At 40.8% G+C, this 21,354-nt stretch overlaps 2 protein-coding genes across 2 annotated transcripts in view; one reads left to right on the top strand and one right to left on the bottom strand.

Moving 5' to 3' along the window:
* The window catches only part of LOC131935543 (cleavage and polyadenylation specificity factor subunit 2), a 130,985-nt gene extending 118,413 nt beyond the window's left edge, over window positions 1-12,572 (top strand). The window contains exons 17-21 of the mRNA XM_059291992.1: window positions 4,624-4,761; window positions 10,554-10,710; window positions 11,386-11,435; window positions 12,140-12,274; window positions 12,437-12,572. Of these exons, the coding sequence (XP_059147975.1) occupies window positions 4,624-4,761; window positions 10,554-10,710; window positions 11,386-11,435; window positions 12,140-12,274; window positions 12,437-12,529 (573 nt within the window). The 3' untranslated portion in view covers window positions 12,530-12,572. The remainder of the gene's footprint in view (window positions 1-4,623; window positions 4,762-10,553; window positions 10,711-11,385; window positions 11,436-12,139; window positions 12,275-12,436) is intronic.
* Window positions 12,573-14,945: 2,373 nt separating this feature from the next.
* LOC131935563 (uncharacterized) lies at window positions 14,946-20,455 on the bottom strand. Its single transcript, XM_059292027.1, has 7 exons — window positions 19,550-20,455; window positions 19,260-19,379; window positions 18,137-18,273; window positions 17,311-17,381; window positions 16,308-16,369; window positions 16,038-16,109; window positions 14,946-15,864 (listed from the first exon to the last, which is right to left on the bottom strand). Exons 1-7 carry the CDS (start codon window positions 20,444-20,446, stop codon window positions 15,742-15,744), a joined length of 1,482 nt encoding a protein of 493 aa, XP_059148010.1. The 5' UTR covers window positions 20,447-20,455; the 3' UTR covers window positions 14,946-15,741.
* Between the last annotated feature and the right edge of the window lie 899 nt (window positions 20,456-21,354).

The following is a 21,354-nucleotide window of genomic DNA, read 5'->3' as shown; positions in this document are numbered from 1 at the left end:
GTTTGGTCTAGTCAACTGTAGGGTTTGGTCGAGTCAACTGTAGGGTTTGGTCTAGTGGAGTCATCTGTAGGGTTTGGTCGAGTCAACTGTAGGGTTTGGTCAAGTCAACTGTAGGGTTTGGTCGAGTCAACTGTAGGGTTTGGTCTAGTCAACTGTAGGGTTTGGTCTAGTCAACTGTAGGGTTTGGTCTAGTGGAATATCACTCTGGCCCTTGTGTCCAGCCTGAATGTTTATTCCATAACTGATGAATTATTCATACATGGTTTCCTTTTGACTCCATCAAAGTCACTTTAAGCAGCCAAATAAACCATTTTATCCACACACACCCCATCCCCCACACATATTGGCCTTTCCTTCTCTCCCTCCCCCTCATCCCCCACACATATTGGCCTTTCCTTCTCTCCCTCCCCCTCATCCCCCACACATATTGGCCTTTCCTTCTCTCCCTCCCCCTCATCCCCCACACATATTGGCCTTTCCTTCTCTCCCTCCCCCTCCGCCTCCACCTATTTAACAAAATACAAAGATAGAGAACATCTGGGTACTTATATTTATTTAGTACAAGTTAACTGTACATAGTCTTATAGAGACATTTTCAGGAAATGATGGTGTAGACATTGTGGGAAAACAGCTTGTTGAGTGAATGTCAACTGTTTTATGCCTTTCCTATCTTTACAGTTTGTTGAGTGAATGTCAACTGTTTTATGCCTTTCCTATCTTTACAGTTTGTTGAGTGAATGTCAACTGTTTTATGCCTTTCCTATCTTTACAGTTTGTTGAGTGAATGTCAACTGTTTTATGCCTTTCCTATCTTTACAGTTTGTTTAGTGAATGTCAACTGTTTTATGCCTTTCCTATCTTTACAGTTTGTTGAGTGAATGTCAACTGTTTTATGCCTTTCCTATCTTTACAGTTTGTTGAGTGAATGTCAACTGTTTTATGCCTTTCCTATCGTTATTCTCAGCACACGACTCCGCGACTAAAGAGGCCATTTCCCGGCCTACCGTTGGCTCGAATGTTGGTCCACGTTAATTTCGCTTCTCTCTCTCTCTCTCTCTCTCTCTCTCTCTCTCTCTCTCTCACTCTCTCTCTCTCTCTCTCTCTCTCTCTCTCTCTCTCTCTCTCTTTCTCTCCACTTTTCTTTAGCGTTCTTTCGACTTTTCATCATCTCCACCCAGCTCCCCCCCCCCCCAAACACACACATACACACGCGTTCAATTACTTTCTTTCTGTTGGTATCTGCCGCACCCGTTCAAGAATTTTATTCTTCTCATCTCTACATGTACACTAGTCTGTTTGCTAAGTTTGTGTAAAAGACATCTAGTTTAAAAACTTTGGAATCAGTGGCATATACAATACATGGTTGGCTTTATTGACGCCTGTCTCTGTATACAGTGGCATATACTATACATGGTTGGCTTTATTGACGCCTGTCTCTGTATACAGTGGCATATACAATACATGGTTGGCTTTATTGACGCCTGTCTCTGTATACAGTGGCATATACAATAAATGGTTGGCTTTATTGACGCCTGTCTCTGTATAGGATAGTTTGTCATGTTGGGGTTACGTTGTTCATCATTGAAACAAAAACAAAGTGTGTTGTCAAACTAGCCTTGCTCCCCCCCTTCTCACCACCACGATGTATGGACACGCCCCCCCCCATCTCACCCCCCCTCTCGCCACCACCCCCTCCCAATCTTAACACCCCCCCCCCCTTATGGACACCCCCCTCTTACCACCACGATGTATGGACACCCTCCTCCCACCACCACGATGTATGGACACCCCCCTCTTGCCAAATCGATGTATGGACAACCCCCTCTCACCACCCCCCTTTCACCAGCACGATGTATGGACACCCTCCTCCCACCACCACGATGTATGGACACCCCCCTCTTGCCAAATCGATGTATGGACAACCCCCTCTCACCACCCCCTTTCACCAGCACGATGTATGGACACCCCCTATCAACAGCACGATGTATGGACACCCCCGACCCATTCTTACAGCGAAATGTTCCTAGCGATGGCCGACACACAATTACAACATTCACCGCTTTGTTGTTGTTGATGTCTCTTCTTTCAATTTACTTTTTGCTGCGATCCCCCAGCTTATTTAGAGATCTTACACGGCTTATTTTGAGATCGTACACGGCTTATTGAGAGATCGTGGACGGTTAGGGTGATTGGAATATGTGCCGTTTGTTTGACCAGTAATTTCATGATGTCACCGGCCCATGGTCAGCCGACTAGCAACCAACTTTACAGATGAGAAAACTGTTGTCATGGATTGTTGAGGGATGCCACTACCACACACGTATCCCCTGCTTCCTGTGGTATGTGTCATATGCCACTACCACACACGTATTCCCTGTGGTATGTGTCATATGCCACTACCACACACGTATCCCCTGTGGTATGTGTCATATGCCACTACCACACATGTATTCCCTGTGGTATGTGTCATATGCCACTACCACACACGTATCCCCTGTGGTATGTGTCATATGCCACTACCACACACGTATTCCCTCCTCCCTGTGGTATGTGTCATATGCCACTACCACACATGTATTCCCTGTGGTATGTGTCATATGCCACTACCACACACGTATTCCCTGCTCCCTGTGGTATGTGTCATATGCCACTACCACACACGTATTCCCTGTGGTATGTGTCATATGCCACTACCACACACGTATTCCCTGTGGTATGTGTCATATGCCACTACCACACACGTATTCCCTGTGGTATGTGTCATATGCCACTACCACACACGTATTCCCTGTGGTATGTGTCATATACCACTACCACACACGTATTCCCTGCTCCCTGTGGTATGTGTCATATGCCACTACCACACACGTATTCCCTGCTCCCTGTGGTATGTGTCATATACCACTACCACACACGTATTCCCTGCTCCCTGTGGTATGTGTCATATGCCACTACCACACACGTATTCCCTGCTCCCTGTGGTATGTGTCATATACCACTACCACACACGTATTCCCTGTGGTATGTGTCATATGCCACTACCACACACGTATTCCCTGTGGTATGTGTCATATGCCACTACCACACAAGTATTCCCTGTGGTATGTGTCATATGCCACTACCACACACGTATTCCCTGTGGTATGTGTCATATGCCACTACCACACATGTATTCCCTGCTCCCTGTGGTATGTGTCATATGCCACTACCACACACGTATTCCCTGTGGTATGTGTCATATGCCACTACCACACACGTATTCCCTGCTCCCTGTGGTATGTGTCATATACCACTACCACACACGTATTCCCTGCTCCCTGTGGTATGTGTCATATACCACTACCACACATGTATTCCCTGTGTTATGTGTCATATGCCACTACCACACACGTATTCCCTGCTCCCTGTGGTATGTGTCATATACCACTACCACACACGTATTCCCTGTGGTATGTGTCATATGCCACTACCACACACGTATTCCCTGTGGTATGTGTCATATGCCACTACCACACACGTATTCCCTGTGGTATGTGTCATATGCCACTACCACACACGTATTCCCTGTGTTATGTGTCATATGCCACTACCACACACGTATTCCCTGCTCCCTGTGGTATGTGTCATATACCACTACCACACACGTATTCCCTGTGGTATGTGTCATATGCCACTACCACACACGTATTCCCTGTGGTATGTGTCATATGCCACTACCACACACGTATTCCCTGTGGTATGTGTCATATGCCACTACCACACAAGTATTCCCTGTGGTATGTGTCATATGCCACTACCACACACGTATTCCCTGTGGTATGTGTCATATGCCACTACCACACATGTATTCCCTGCTCCCTGTGGTATGTGTCATATGCCACTACCACACACGTATTCCCTGTGGTATGTGTCATATGCCACTACCACACACGTATTCCCTGTGGTATGTGTCATATGCCACTACCACACACGTATTCCCTGTGGTATGTGTCATATGCCACTACCACACACGTATTCCCTGCTCCCTGTGGTATGTGTCATATGCCACTACCACACACGTATTCCCTGCTCCCTGTGGTATGTGTCATATGCCACTACCACACACGTATTCCCTGCTCCCTGTGGTATGTGTCATATGCCACTACCACACACGTATTCCCTGTGGTATGTGTCATATGCCACTACCACACACGTATTCCCTGCTCCCTGTGGTATGTGTCATATGCCACTACCACACACGTATTCCCTGTGGTATGTGTCATATGCCACTACCACACACGTATTCCCTGTGGTATGTGTCATATGCCACTACCACACACGTATTCCCTGTGGTATGTGTCATATGCCACTACCACACACGTATTCCCTGTGGTATGTGTCATATGCCACTACCACACACGTATTCCCTGTGGTATGTGTCATATGCCACTACCACACACGTATTCCCTGTGGTATGTGTCATATGCCACTACCACACACGTATTCCCTGCTCCCTGTGGTATGTGTCATATGCCACTACCACACACGTATTCCCTGTGGTATGTGTCATATGCCACTACCACACACGTATTCCCTGCTCCTGTGGTATGTGTCGCTATAGCCTGGTTTGTGTGTACTCATCAGATTTTGATCCATGGGCCAGAAGAGGCAACCTTGGCGCTCGGTGATTACTGCCAGACGTCTGGCTTTGTGGAGGGCAGCGTCTACTGTCCAAACATTGGTGACGTCATCGATGCTACCACAGAGAGACACATTTACCAGGCAAGTATTTTTTATCTGGCTAAATGACATTTTAGTATGTGACATTTGATGTGGAAGTGACTTTTGAAGTTGTAAATGACACCTGACCATATATGTGAAATTTTACGAATAGTTTACATTGAAGCTGTATGACATTTGAACTTAAGGGAACATATGGACACTAACGTGACATGGTTATTGACATTTAACATCTTCCCATGTAAGCCATCTTTGAGTAAATGTGTGCAAGTGGAGACCATAATGAGATGATTGGAGAGGCCAATCTTTGACTGGGGCAGTAAGTGTGTGCAAGTGGAGACCATAATGAGATGATATTAGTGAACCTGCTGGGGTTGTGAGTGGAGACCATAATGAGATATTAGTGAGCTTGCTGGGGTTGTGAGTGGAGACCATAATGAGATGATATTAGTGAGCTTGCTGTGGTTGTGAGTGGAGACCATAATGAGATGATATTAGTGAGCTTGCTGGGGTTGTGAGTGGAGACCATAATGAGATATTAGTGAGCTTGCTGAGGTTGTGAGTGGAGACCATAATGAGATGATATTAGTGAGCTTGCTGGGGTTGTGAGTGGAGACCATAATGAGATGATATTAGTGAGCTTGCTGGGGTTGTGAGTGGAGACCATAATGAGATGATATTAGTGAGCTTGCTGGGGTTGTGAGTGGAGACCATAATGAGATATTAGTGAGCTTGCTGGGGTTGTGAGTGGAGACCATAATGAGATGATATTAGTGAGCTTGCTGGGGTTGTGAGTGGAGACCATAATGAGATATTAGTGAGCTTGCTGGGGTTGTGAGTGGAGACCATAATGAGATGATATTAGTGAGCTTGCTGGGGTTGTGAGTGGAGACCATAATGAGATGATATTAGTGAGCTTGCTGGGGTTGTGAGTGGAGACCATAATGAGATGATATTAGTGAGCTTGCTGGGGTTGTGAGTGGAGACCATAATGAGATGATATTAGTGAGCTTGCTGGGGTTGTGAGTGGAGACCATAATGAGATGATATTAGTGAGCTTGCTGGGGTTGTGAGTGGAGACCATAATGAGATGATATTAGTGAGCTTGCTGGGGTTGTGAGTGGAGACCATAATGAGATATTAGTGAGCTTGCTGGGGTTGTGAGTGGAGACCATAATGAGATGATATTAGTGAGCTTGCTGGGGTTGTGAGTGGAGACCATAATGAGATGATATTAGTGAGCTTGCTGGGGTTGTGAGTGGAGACCATAATGAGATGATATTAGTGAGCTTGCTGGGGTTGTGAGTGGAGACCATAATGAGATGATATTAGTGAGCTTGCTGGGGTTGTGAGTGGAGACCATAATGAGATGATATTAGTGAGCTTGCTGGGGTTGTGAGTGGAGACCATAATGAGATGATATTAGTGAGCTTGCTGGGGTTGTGTGTGGAGACCCTAATGAGATGATATTAGTGAGCTTGCTGGGGTTGTGAGTGGAGACCATAATGAGATGATATTAGTGAGCTTGCTGGGGTTGTGAGTGGAGACCATAATGAGATGATATTAGTGAGCTTGCTGGGGTTGTGAGTGGAGACCATAATGAGATGATATTAGTGAGCTTGCTGGGGTTGTGAGTGGAGACCATAATGAGATGATATTAGTGAGCTTGCTGGGGTTGTGAGTGGAGACCATAATGAGATGATATTAGTGAGCTTGCTGGGGTTGTGAGTGGAGACCATAATGAGATATTAGTGAGCTTGCTGGGGTTGTGAGTGGAGACCATAATGAGATGATATTAGTGAGCTTGCTGGGGTTGTGAGTGGAGACCATAATGAGATGATATTAGTGAGCTTGCTGGGGTTGTGAGTGGAGACCATAATGAGATGATATTAGTGAGCTTGCTGGGGTTGTGAGTGGAGACCATAATGAGATGATATTAGTGAGCTTGCTGGGGTTGTGAGTGGAGACCATAATGAGATGATATTAGTGAGCTTGCTGGGGTTGTGAGTGGAGACCATAATGAGATGATATTAGTGAGCTTGCTGGGGTTGTGAGTGGAGACCATAATGAGATGATATTAGTGAGCTTGCTGGGGTTGTGAGTGGAGACCATAATGAGATGATATTAGTGAGCTTGGTGGGGTTGTGAGTGGAGACCATAATGAGATGATATTAGTGAGCTTGCTGGGGTTGTGAGTGGCTTAGAGATGTTCTCCAAGCTCTGGCCAATTTGGCTGGCATCTTGAGGGCACTTGCTGCTACTGTGTTCGTCTGCTAATAGCCCGTGTCTGCTTCTTGCAACATTCAAACCACCATTCAAATCTCGTTCAAACTTTATTACTGTCTCCTTTCCAAGTTTGAGAGAAAAAACTGAAGGAAATCTAAACATGTCATCTAATGTTAGAAGGCAGTAATATGCCGTTCCCAGGATAGTAATGACAGGCTGTGCTGACTATGTTAAGTGATTGTAATGGATCAATAAAGGATTAGAGGGGTGACATTAAATGAGCTTAGCTTAATTGGAGAAGTTCTGCCAGACATTGCTGATCCTTGTCTTACAGCCGTCTATCAAGGCACTAGTTTATTTCTTTCATTGATTTACTGGTCTCAGTACATTCTCCCAGCTCCCTACACTTTCTCCCAGCTCCCTACACATTCTCTAACTGACCCAGCTCCCTACACATTCTCTAACTGACCCAGCTCCCTACACATTCTCCCACAGGCCCAGCTCTCTACACATTCTCTAACATGCCCAGCTCCCTACACATTCTCTAACATGCCCAGCTCCCTACACATTCTCCCACAGGCCCAGCTCTCTACACATTCTCTAACATGCCCAGCTCCCTACACATTCTCTAACATGCCCAGCTCCCTACACATTCTCTAACATGCCCAGCTCCCTACACATTCTCTAACTGACCCAGCTCCCTACACATTCTCCCAGCTCCCTACACATTCTCTAACATGCCCAGCTCCCTACACATTTTCCCAGCTCCCTACACATTCTCTAACATGCCCAGCTCCCTACACATTTTCCCAGCTCCCTACACATTCTCTAACATGCCCAGCTCCCTACACATTCTCTAACAGGCCCAGCTCCCTACACATTCTCTAACTGACCCAGCTCCCTACACATTCTCTAACAGGCCCAGCTCCCTACACATTTTCCCAGCTCCCTACACATTCTCTAACATGCCCAGCTCCCTACACATTCTCTAACAGGCCCAGCTCCCTACACATTCTCTAACTGACCCAGCTCCCTACACATTCTCTAACTGACCCAGCTCCCTACACATTCTCCCAGCTCCCTACACATTCTCTAACATGCCCAGCTCCCTACACATTCTCTAACATGCCCAGCTCCCTACACATTCTCTAACTGACCCAGCTCCCTACACATTCTCTAACAGACTCAGCTCCCTACACATTCTCTAACATGCCCAGCTCCCTACACATTCTCCCAGCTCCCTACACATTCTCTAACATGCCCAGCTCCCTACACATTCTCTAACTGACCCAGCTCCCTACACATTCTCTAACAGACCCAGCTCCCTACACATTCTCCCAGCTCCCTACACATTCTCTAACATGCCCAGCTCCCTACACATTCTCTAACATGCCCAGCTCCCTACACATTCTCTAACTGACCCAGCTCCCTACACATTCTCTAACAGACTCAGCTCCCTACACATTCTCTAACATGCCCAGCTCCCTACACATTCTCTAACATGCCCAGCTCCCTACACATTCTCTAACAGGCCCAGCTCCCTACACATTCTCTAACTGACCCAGCTCCCTACACATTCTCTAACATGCCCAGCTCCCTACACATTTTCCCAGCTCCCTACACATTCTCTAACAGACCCAGCTCCCTACACATTCTCCCAGCTCCCTACACATTCTCTAACATGCCCAGCTCCCTACACATTCTCTAACTGACCCAGCTCCCTACACATTCTCTAACAGACCCAGCTCCCTACACATTCTCTAACTGACCCAGCTCCCTACACATTCTCTAACATGCCCAGCTCCCTACACATTCTCTAACTGACCCAGCTCCCTACACATTCTCTAACATGCCCAGCTCCCTACACATTTTCCCAGCTCCCTACACATTCTCTAACATGCCCAGCTCCCTACACATTCTCTAACTGACCCAGCTCCCTACACATTCTCTAACAGACTCAGCTCCCTACACATTTTCCCAGCTCCCTACACATTCTCTTATATATGATGAATTTGCTGAAACAGATTTGTTAAGATTAGATTGATGTTAGATTGACTGATTGTTTGTGTGGATGACTGGATTAGATACATGATTGACTGATTGTTTGTGTGGATGACTAGATTAGATACATGATTGACTGATTGTGTGGATGACTGGATTAGATACATGATTGACTGATTGTGTGGATGACTGGATTAGATACATGATTGACTGATTGTTTGTGTTGATGACTGGATTAGATACATGATTGACTGATTGTTTGTGTGGATGACTGGATTAGATACATGATTGACTGATTGTGTGGATGACTAGATTAGATACATGATTGACTGATTGTTTGTGTGGATGACTGGATTAGATACATGATTGACTGATTGTTTGTGTGGATGACTGGATTAGATACATGATTGACTGATTGTTTGTGTGGATGACTCGATTAGATACATGATTGACTGATTGTGTTGATGACTGGATTAGATACATGATTGACTGATTGTGTTGATGACTGGATTAGATACATGATTGACTGATTGTTTGTGTGGATGACTGGATTAGATACATGATTGACTGATTGTGTGGATGACTAGATTAGATACATGATTGACTGATTGTTTGTGTTGATGACTGGATTAGATACATGATTGACTGATTGTTTGTGTGGATGACTGGATTAGATACATGATTGACTGATTGTGTGGATGACTAGATTAGATACATGATTGACTGATTGTTTGTGTGGATGACTGGATTAGATACATGATTGACTGATTGTTTGTATGGATGACTGGATTAGATACGCGATTGACTGATTGTTTGTGTTGATGACTGGATTAGATACATGATTGACTGATTGTGTGGATGACTCGATTAGATACATTAGAGTCAAGCAATGCTTCCCTCCTCAAGCTCATGTTTGCAGCCCTGATTACGTGGCTCTAATCTAACACTGGAAAAAGAACTGTAGGTTGTAATGGAAAGGTTTGGGCGGCCTGTGTGCAGTAATTGTCTTCATTATTTAGACAGCCCTGCTTGTAGATAAATCTCTGTCTTTATTTACGTTAATGGGGATCATTTTGTTCAAACACAAGGAAAAAATGTGTGGTGCTTTATCCAAAACTTATTTAGTTCAAGTGGAATTTCTCTCTATAAAAACCTAAGTATTGAGAGGGTAGAGCTGAATGTCTGTATAGAATATAACTGAATGTCTTTATATAACCTAACAGGTGAGACTGAATGTCTTTATATAACCTAACAGGTGAGACTGAATGTCTTTATATAACCTAACATGTGAGATTGAATGTCTTTATATAACCTAACAGGTGAGACTGAATGTCTTTATATAACCTAACATGTGAGATTGAATGTCTTTATATAACCTAACAGGTGAGACTGAATGTCTTTATATAACCTAACATGTGAGATTGAATGTCTTTGTATAACCTAACAGGTGAGACTGAATGTCTTTATATAACCTAACAGGTGAGACTGAATGTCTTTATATAACCTAACAGGTGAGACTGAATGTCTTTATATAACCTAACAGGTGAGACTGAATGTCTTTATATAACCTAACAGGTGAGACTGAATGTCTTTCTATAACCTAACAGGTGAGACTGAGGGACCACCTGGTCAGTTCACTGATGTTCTCTAAGGCTAAGGACATGGAGCTGGCATGGGTGGATGGTCAGCTCAACATCCCAGATCTACCAGAGGAGGAGGAGAAGGAGGAGGAGGAAATGGAGGATGGGAACAAAAAGAAAAAAGGTAAATCTCACAGCTTGTCCTTTTCATGTAGAGATTTCTTTCTTAAACCTATCCTAGAGGTCAGATAAGCAAATGATAGAGGTAATAACATCCTACATGTGAAAAAATATCCTAGATGTGAGATATTATTATCCTAGATGTGAGATAATATTATCCTAGATGTGAGATGATAATATCCGAGTTGTGAGATAATAATATCCTAGATGTGAGATAATAATATGCTAGATGTGAAAAAATATTATCCTAGATGTGAGATAATATCCTAGACAAGACAACAATATTCTAGACATAAGATAATATTATCCTACATATGTGATAATGTCCAAGTTGTGAGATTATCTTACATGTAAGATATTATCCTATGCATGAGATGCTATCCTAGGCATGAGATATTATCCTAGATGTGAGATAGTATCCTAGGCATGAGATGATGTTATCCTAGGCATGAGATGATGTTATCCTAGGCATGAGATGTTATCCTAGGCATGAGATGATGTTATCCTAGGCATGAGATGTTATCCTAGGCATGAGATGATGTTATCCTAGGCATGAGATGATGTTATCCTAGGCATGAGATGATGTTATCCTAGACACTTCCTAGAGGTCAGCTAAAGACCTCAGTAGTCAGCCAAACATCTTCATGCTCCCTGACTGTTTGCATATTTTCATCTCTAGATCAGCTCAGTGTCAGTCTACCCACACTAGAAGGTCTACCACCTGCTGGGGTAAGTTGCACCATTTTCACATGTCTTTTGTCCTGTCTGACCAAGGTCTGTGTCAAGATTTGTCTGGCCACGGTCTGTGTCAAGATTTGTCTGACCAAGGTCTGTGTCAAGATTTGTCTGACCAAGGTCAAGATTTGTCTGACCACAGTCTGTGTCAAGATTTGTCTGACCAAGGTCAAGATTTGTCTGACCAATGTCAAGATTTGTCTGACCAAGGTCTGTGTCAAGATTTGTCTGACCAAGCTCAAGATTTGTCTGACCAAGGTCAAGATTTGTCTGACCAAGGTCAAGATTTGTCTGACCAAGGTCAAGATTTGTCTGACCAAGGTCTGTGTCAAGATTTGTCTGGCCACGGTCTGTGTCAAGATTTGTCTGACCAAGGTCTGTGTCAAGATTTGTCTGACCAAGGTCTGTGTCAAGATTTGTCTGACCAAGGTCAAGATTTGTCTGACCAAGGTCAAGATTTGTCTGACCAAGGTCAAGATTTGTCTGACCAAGGTCAAGATTTGTCTGACCAAGGTCAAGATTTGTCTGACCAAGGTCAAGATTTGTCTGACCAAGGTCTGTGTCAAGATTTATCTGACCAAGGTCAAGATTTATCTGACCAAGGTCAAGATTTGTCTGACCAAGGTCAAGATTTGTCTGACCAAGGTCAAGATTTGTCTGACCAAGGTCAAGATTTGTCTGACCCGTGTATCCTGCAGGTCCCCGCCCACACCGCTGTGTTCATCAACGAGCCCAAGCTGTCTGACCTGAAGATAGTGCTGATCAGTGCTGGGGTACAGTGTGAGTTTGCTGGAGGAGTTCTGGTCTGTAACAACCAGGTGGCCGTACGCAGGGTCAGTCTCTTGTATTGAACGTTTTATTCCATCCTCTCTTTCATCAAGTTTGTTAGATTTGTATTGTTTGGTCATGAGAGAGGAGTGTAATCTATTGCCTCCCATGTCATCTATTGATGCCCATGTTGTGTGCCTGGCTAATCTTGTATACAAATGTTTCAGGACACAGCTGGCAAAATGAAGATGGAGGGCTCATTGTGTGAGGATTACTTTAAGATTAGGGAACTTTTGTATCAGCAATATGCCATCGTCTAAATTTAGCACTCACTTTCTCAATAAACATATTTGTATATTCAAATTATTAGTTTTGCTTCTTTTTAAACTGTTCTCTTATTGTTTCTTGTCTCTCATTTAAATCTTTCCTGTGTTTCGACCTGCTCATGTTTTTACCTGTCTCTACGACTGCTCATGTTTTTACCTGCCTCTACCACTGCTCATGTTTTTACCTGTCTCTACCACTGCTCATGTTTTTACCTGTCTCTACCACTGCTCATGTTTTTACCTGTCTCTACCACTGCTCATGTTTTTACCTGTCTCTACCACTGCTCATGTTTTTACCTGTCTCTACCACTGCTCATGTTTTTACCTGTCTCTACCACTGCTCATGTTTTTACCTGTGTGCCCCCCCCTCCACCCCTTTACATACTGTTAGTGTTAGCATCAGCTGTCATCACGCTGAGCCCACTAAGTGCCGAGTTAATCAGACACGGTACAGTAGTAAACCTTCTTGTGCCAGCTAGATCTCGCCAACCCTGTCCCAAAAACATGCGTATGAATTACTTCTAAAAAATACAACGATAGGTATACGTGTATCTAGAGGCTGGTCACACATTATTTTTGCAGGGCTATCATCCTGCCCTGAGCTTGTTAAGCAAAAATCAATGGCAGCTTAAGGATGGAGGAACCCCGAACTTTTTACTCCCCCCCCCCCCCCCCCCCCAAAGAATTGTAAGTTTCCCTAGGTTTTACTGGATCTACCTAATGCATGTTTTAATGTTGAGATAATTTCACTAGGTTTTACTAGATCTACCTCATGCATGTTTAATGTTGAGATAATTGAGCTTCAATCAAACAGCCTAGTGGACACAAAGCAACGAGTTTTTCCCCAATGACGTGGCTCGGCTGGACATGAAACGGACGGTGTTTACACCCGCTGCCATCGCTTCACGTTCACTCATTTATCACTTTGAAGAGAGTTTTTCCTTGATTGCTACTAATGTTTGTTTCCGCTTTCAAATAATTTCATTTTTTATTTAAAGAAAAACTCAATCGTTTCAGCCGCATGTGGCTGTGATTTGGCTGAGCGGAACAAAATATTTCAACAAAATATATGCAGCCCAATCTGGCTAAAACAAACGGCCAGTGTGTGGTTCTCGTGAGATCGTCAGACGTTAGGAGACTTACAACTTTTGACATAATAATCTATATTAGTATTAGTGAATTTGGTCTACAAAACGTAGCTTGGTCGTGTTGACAACTTTGATGTTTTTCTCTTTGTTTTGTTTGAAATTCTTGATGTACAAAGTTCTGAACGTTAAACCTGACCCCTGCACAAACCCTGACACTGCGTGTTTCGCTCTGTTAAACGCTAAACCCGGCCCTTTCAACTGCAATTACATTTTCAACCGCCGCCAGTTAAGAAAACAGTTGTTAAAACTTGCGTCAATATTTCTCCTGTTTGAACTTACCCAATAAAGATGTGAAGGTGTTACCGACTTGCCAGGGGACATTGCTAAATCCCTAAATCTGATGTCCTTTACAGATCACCTTAAGGGCATAACTGTCGTAAGATCTCTTGTCGCGTGTTTAACTCCCAAAACTAGCTCTCACTTTTATTGCAATTTTTACTAGCTCTCGCTTTTATTAAAATTTTTACTAGCTCTCGCTTTTATTGCAATTTTTACTTTCTCGTATACGAAATATAGAGGAAGTATTGTAATCGTGCACAAAAATTACATGAAATTTTGAATTTCCTTCGTTTTACACCTCAGTACTTCATCATATACGGAGTATATGGGACTTATTTTAATCGGGCAAAAATTATAAATGGAGATTTATCAAAATTTCAGCGATCTATGCGTAATCGAGTCGAAAAAAACTGGGCTTTGCAATTCTGTCTGTGTGTATGTGTGTCTGTGGACATGATAACTTGAGTGCCGTTACAGCTAGGTTGATAAAATTTCATATACATGTATTATATAAAATTTGTACTTCTGTATCAACTTTTCAGCCATTTCCGGTAACCGGAAGTGGAACTTAATATACTTTTGGTTTTTCAAAAGTCTATATAACTTGAGTACTGTTTTAGAAATTTCTTCACAAAAGATCTTATTTTTTGCCTTCTGTCAAATTTTGAGTAATTTATGTGGTCCAGAAGTAGTGATTTACGCTATTTCCGATTTCTCAAAAAAAAAAACGAAAATGAATGTATAAAGTACTAGTATTCCGCACTATTATACACATATCGTTTGCCGTTCACTAGGTGCGCAATTCTTTTTTTCTACGAGATTCTACTTTAAAAAGTTTTAAGCAATTAAAAATCATGTCTATATTCCGAGTTGCCATCCCACGTAGTGTTATATAAGAATATTCGAGAAACCGCGGAGATAATTAATGTGCAATAGTGTCTCAGCAGTCACCAGAGATTTCTTACATTCGAACAAGACTCCGTAGCTTAAAGATTTTATTTAGCAATTTTTATCTAGGTTTCTATTGAATATTTTAAAGGAGTCAAGGGATGTTATAATCATTTTTAAAGAAGGTGTAGTTACCTCCCTTGAAGCACTACATCTGTTTTACTTTGAAAGTAAGAATTGGAGAGGACTGCGATGTGTTTGCTCTCATTTGTCTGACTGCTGTCTGTTGAAACGTGCAGACGGCAGGCAGACCTTTGTTTTACATTTAGGTATATCATCCATGCAGGACAGATTCAATCAACATTAGCACATCCAATTAACATGGGCACATCCAAACAACATTGGCACATCCAAACAACATTGGCACATCCAAACAACATTGGCACATCCAATCAACATTGGCACATCCAATCAACATGGCACATCCAATCAACATGGCACATCCAATGTACGTGGACACATCAACAAACACTCCTCATACACCAGAATGTGACCACAACAAACACTCCTCATACACCAGAGTGTGAGCTCAACAAACACTCCTCATACACCAGAGTGTGAGCTCAACAAGCTCTCATACACCAGAATGTGAGCTCAGCAAACACTCCTCATACACCAGAATGTGAGCTCAACAAACACTCATACACCAGAATGTGAGCTCAACAAACACTCATACACCAGAATGTGAGCTCAACAAACACTCATACACCAGAGTGTGAGCTCAACAAACACTCCTCATACACCAGAATGTGAGCTCAACAAACACTCATACACCAGAATGTGAGCTCAACAAACACTCATACACCAGAGTGTGAGCTCAACAAACACTCCTCATACACCAGAATGCAGTGAGCTGAAGTAGCGTCTCAGTGCTTGCTGTATGGTGTCAGAGATTCCCATGCTAGTTAAAGCCTCACTAGGGTTGGGGTGGTGCTCAAGCAGAAAGGAAATTGCCTAATGAAGAAAAAACACTTCAGTTAGTGCTAACCTATGTATGATAAAATAACTTTAAAATTATAACAATAAAATTTTGAAATTATGTTCAATCCTTTAACTGCAGTCAATGTAAATAAACAATGTAAATATAGTTCTTTAATTATGTCAAAGTATTGTTGAAACTTTAAAACCTCTAGTTCTTGTGGAGCCAAACTTTTTACTGCCTCCATGGCTCTGTTCTCTATCATTTGATTCTGTGTTAGCTGCAACAAAAACAGACAGGTTTAATTAAGTCACGGATTTTTATTAGATTACATTTAAATAGGACACATTGTAATTAAATTAAATAAAAACAAACAACACACTATTCAACATTATTTCAAACCAAAACATATTTGACTATGAGTTTTCAAAAAGGAATTTTAAAACGAACTCTAAATTTGTCAGTGATATTGGTCTACCTGATCAAGTTTCTTTTTCTTTTCTTCTAGTTCTGTTATCAAAACATTTATTCTTTCTGTTTCTGAAATGGTAGGAAAGGAAGTTTCTCTTTTTTAACAAAAATATTAATTTCAACTTGAATATTGTACATAAAGGCACAAAAGCTGTACTAAGAGAGTTTATGTGCTGAGATGTAGGAGCCAGCTGTTTATTTACAAAAGCTGTACTAAGAGAGTTTATGTGCTGAGATGTAGGAGCCAGCTGTTTATTTACAAAAGCTGTACTAAGAGAGTTTATGTGCTGAGATGTAGGAGCCAGCTGTTTATTTACAAAAGCTGTACTAAGAGAGTTGATGTGCTGAGATGTAGGAGCCAGCTGTTTATTTACAAAAGCTGTACTAAGAGAGTTTATGTGCTGAGATGTAGGAGCCAGCTGTTTATTTACAAAAGCTGTACTAAGAGAGTTTATGTGCTGAGATGTAGGAGCCAGCTGTTTATTTACAAAAGCTGTACTAAGAGAGTTTATGTGCTGAGATGTAGGAGCCAGCTGTTTATTTACAAAAGCTGTACTAAGAGAGTTGATGTGCTGAGATGTAGGAGCCAGCTGTTTATTTACAAAAGCTGTACTAAGAGAGTTTATGTGCTGAGATGTAGGAGCCAGCTGTTTATTTACAAAAGCTGTACTAAGAGAGTTGATGTGCTGAGATGTAGGAGCCAGCTGTTTATTTACAAAAGCTGTACTAAGAGAGTTTATGTGCTGAGATGTAGGAGCCAGCTGTTTATTTACAAAAGCTGTACTAAGAGAGTTGATGTGCTGAGATGTAGGAGCCAGCTGTTTATTTACAAAAGCTGTACTAAGAGAGTTGATGTGCTGAGATGTAGGAGCCAGCTGTTTATTTACAAAAGCTGTACTAAGAGAGTTTATGTGCTGAGATGTAGGAGCCAGCTGTTTATTTACAAAAGCTGTACTAAGAGAGTTTATGTGCTGAGATGTAGGAGCCAGCTGTTTATTTTCTGGACTTACCTTGCTTCAGTTCTTCAATTTTTGCATTCTCTCTCTCTTGTACATCAAAATACCAAACTGTCATTGCGTATCTTAAGAAGATTTTAAAATGTTTTAGGAGACAATGAGCTATGTTTTAGGTATGAGCTATGTTTTAGGAGACAATGAGCTATGTTTTAGGAGACAATGAGCTATGTTTTAGGAAACAATGAGCTATGTTTTAGGAAACAATGACCAATGTTTTAGGAAACAATGACCAATGTTTTAGGAAACAATGAGCTATGGTTTAGGAAACAATGAGATGTTTTAGGAAACAATGAGCTATGTCAAATTTGACAGAGTTGGCAATTACAATTCTGGGTAGGAAATAATCCAAGAATTGAAAATAATTTCAAATAATTGTGTACATTTTTTGTGTCAAATTTTTTACGTTTGATGTCTAAAGTCTAAATTAGATTTTTACAATTTTAAAATATCTATGTTAGAGCTCTTTAAATGGGCAGGACACAATCTAATCTAGTCCCTGTCCTATCAAGACCTGTGCTTATTTTTATCAAATTTATTTGAACTAATAATAAGAAACTTGAGCAAAGCTGATTATCAGTTCATTAATTAAGAAAATTGTTGATGTGACAAAACAATCACATCTATACACAGCAGTTACTTTCATATGACCATATTCTTTAGCTACCGCTAGCCTAACACATGAACAACATTAAATGACCAGAAAATCCAGCTCAGGTGAAGCGCTGTTATGTAAACATATTCATGTGTAGTGGAACAAAAATACTGTTCTCCATTGACCCCCTGCGTATTCTGTCCTGTCTAGAATTTGCCCATTCATTACCTGTCCCTGTAGCAAGGCTGTACTTCATGTGGGTTTCTTTTATCTGACCAAAAGAAGAGCAATCTATTTGCAAGTGGAGCAATGTCTACTGACTGGGTGTGATTTGAGGGGAAAATCCTAAGCAAGCCACCATCTGTCTGCAGATAGAAGACAGTTTTAGCATGAACCTCATCAGGCTAATCATATACTGTAGTATGGAATATGTTATTATTTTTCTTCTTTTGTCAAGGGAAATTTTTTATTTTCAAACTTTCTTAAGGTCGCCATAGACTGTCTTTTAAGAGGATATGCTCAGCTATTTCTATTTTTTACAATTAAGATCTAAAGCTTTTGAATACTTTTACCATGTTTAGCGTATGAAAATATTAAACAGCAAAAAAGGGTTGAAAACAACTTTGGTTGTCATGGAAACCCGGAAAAACCTCTGCCATTTTGAAGTTTTCAGTACTTTTAAAAATGCTAAGGCTATTTTATTTATGCACTAATAGCAATCAAATTTCAATGGCTTACATTTCAGTATAATTTCAAACTTGGTCACAACAACTACTGGTCAGAATTCTACAAAGTCTGAAATACGTACCCTATTTTAACTTTTTAGTATGCAAAAGTTTCAAAATTTGTATATTATTTACCATAAACTTTTGCATGAAGAATAATTACAGAAAATATGGTGGACATATCTGTGTCATTTGTAATGCCGATTGTAAGCTTTGGGTGTTTCCGAGATGATGGAAAATACAATTATCAAATACATGGGAAATACAGTTTTCCAATGATGCCAAATACAATATGATTACGGTTTTGAAATTTTTGTAGAGAGCTTGTAAGATTGGGGGGGGGGGGGGATATTTTTAATTAATAGGGTCATAAAAACACATTAAAAAGTGCATGCAACCCATTATGACAAAAAATCATAAAAAATTTTGGTCATTTTTTGTGCATTTTCCCTTTATGGAAGGAATTGAATAAGGCAACACTGGACATGTTGAACTGCTCAGCCAGTATATAATCCTGAGTCTGGGGTCAAAAGGTTTATTAGAAGGGTTATCTAATAAAGGTGGGTACAGGCATTAAATTCACATTTCAGTCAAGGACAAATTTATTTACATTTCTTGACATTTACCAGAACATTCCATTCTTTATTTAGGTACAGAATACATGTAATTCTTCTTCCATCCATGCTAGGATTATCCACATGGCGTCTGTAATACCCTCCATTGCCCGGATAACAAGCGACCATTCCCTAAAACAAACAAAAATATGTTTTATTCTGGAACAGACAATTGATAGCCACTGATGGTTGTTTTTTTTTTTTTTTTGCTATTTTCAATATGTAGGCCTAAATCAGTTTTTTTTTTAATTGCATTGTGATTGTAAGAGGAAAAGAAACTTTCAGTTGATACAATCTAGTACCTTTGTGCGTCCTTGAATAAAACAGTTTTCTAGATGAAAACTAAAAAAACTTGTTATAGAATCCATGGTATTCAAAACTTTCATAGCATTAGGTAGTTCTTTTTCATTTCCTTCAATCCATTTAATTTTGTCACTTCTGATGTTTGTATTGACAACTTTTTTTGTATCATCTCCACTAGAACGACCACCACCAAGCTCCCCAGTCTTATAATTTAACCCCTGTGCTTCTGATAGCATACCATCTATTAGCTCATTATCAAATAGCCCATCAACCACGCAATATCCTGAGCCAATAAGTTCAGAGCAAATAAATTGTGCCAGTTCTTTGTGCTGAAAAGAGCTTGGCCTGTTGAAGGTAGGTTCGATAAAAGGCCCAGTATCAAATAATACTAAATCCTTATCAGCTTCTAGAGTTTGTAACACAGACAGATCATGTGAATCTGTAGAACTATGTAATTTGGTTTCTTGGTGTTCTGTTTCATCAGCTGGTCCTGTAAATGTTTTATCAGACTGCATAAATTCATTAAATATATCTTTCTGATTATCAGAACAAATTGAATTTTCTCCATTGGCTACAACAGAACTGAAATCTAAAATACTATCAATTTCTGCTTGATTATAAATATTAGCAGTTTTTTCTTGCTTGATTAAGTTTGTGTTTTGTTGAATAACTTCAAAAAGTTTAGCATCCTTGTTCTTAGTATTAGTATTAGATCTAGATCTAGTACGAAATGTTTCTGTTTTATTTACACACACAGCTTTGTGGTAGAGCCAGTCATGTTTTTGGTGCTCTCTTCCGCAGTAATAAATAGATTTGCATCTACCGCAACGTTTCAAATTGTCTTTAGTTTTACAGACGTTGCAAACGTCAGTATTGACTATACTTCTATCCGCCATGTTGTTTACTATAGCAACATTGTAAGCTGTGTTGCCAGATAAAATTATTGCAACCTGCCTGTTTGATAAGCATTTTAGATCTAAGATCTAGATCTAGATCTAGATACAGATCTTGCTGGACTCAACGATATTTTTTTTTTGAGGAAAAGATCTAGATAGATCTAGATGCTTGACTTTTTTTTAAAGAATCAATGTGTCCTTTATTTTTCCATTCTATTATACACAATTTCACTGATACGCCTAAGTGAAAGTGCCACTTCCACCTATGAATTTTAGGGGAGATCATTCCCGCTTTTTGTTTACAATCTTTCAAAAACTCAATCTTATTGAGTTATATTCAAGCTTTCTTACTAGAATCTACTTATTAAAATCTAGATAGATCTATATCTAGATCTAGAATCTAGCAGCAAATTAGCTAACCTTGCTTCCTTATCGAAATTTTCACCCACAAGTTCTGTTCATTGGAAGTACAATGTAACATGAATGTTGAAATAGAATTGAAGTAGATTTAGAATTTTAGATATAATCTAGAATCTAGACTAGAAATTAAGATCTAGTCTAGATAGTAGGATTTTATTTTTGCTAGATCAAGACACAAGTGTGATAGGACCAGTGGCGTAGCTAGGGGAGGGCGGCTGGAGCGGCCGCCGACCCTAAGGGGGCGCCAACAGGTGGTAGAAAAATTGATTGAAAAACTCATTTTAAGCTGAAGTATTAAATTATATACAAAGTTACGAAAATAAACGACTTCAAGTCTTTTCACATTGATTTAACTGTTTTCTATATCAATATTGTGGCACCGAAACAGAAAATCTTTCCAATTAATTTATTTATTTACTTGGGAGGGGGGAGGCACTTTTTCAAAGACAGGAATAACTATAAATAGAATGGGAGGGAGGGGCGTAAAA

This window comes from Physella acuta, unplaced genomic scaffold, assembly GCF_028476545.2.
Source record: "Physella acuta isolate Inbredline_101_S28 unplaced genomic scaffold, ASM2847654v3 ptg000148l, whole genome shotgun sequence".
Classification (NCBI taxonomy): Eukaryota; Metazoa; Mollusca; class Gastropoda; family Physidae; genus Physella; species Physella acuta.
The sequence above is the reverse complement of the archived record's forward strand: the minus strand, read 5'-3'. Positions and strand labels throughout refer to the sequence as shown.

Coding starts and splice junctions, on each gene's coding strand:
- LOC131935563 (XM_059292027.1), bottom strand. CDS start 20,446: ATGGCGGATAGAAGTATAGTCAATACTGACGTTTGCAACGTCTGTAAA. Junction 18,274..19,259: donor ATAAAGAATGGAATGTTCTG/GTAAATGTCAAG, acceptor TTCTATCTGCAG/ACAGATGGTGGCTTGCTTAG. Junction 17,382..18,136: donor CAGCCTTGCTACAGGGACAG/GTAATGAATGGG, acceptor AATCTTCTTAAG/ATACGCAATGACAGTTTGGT.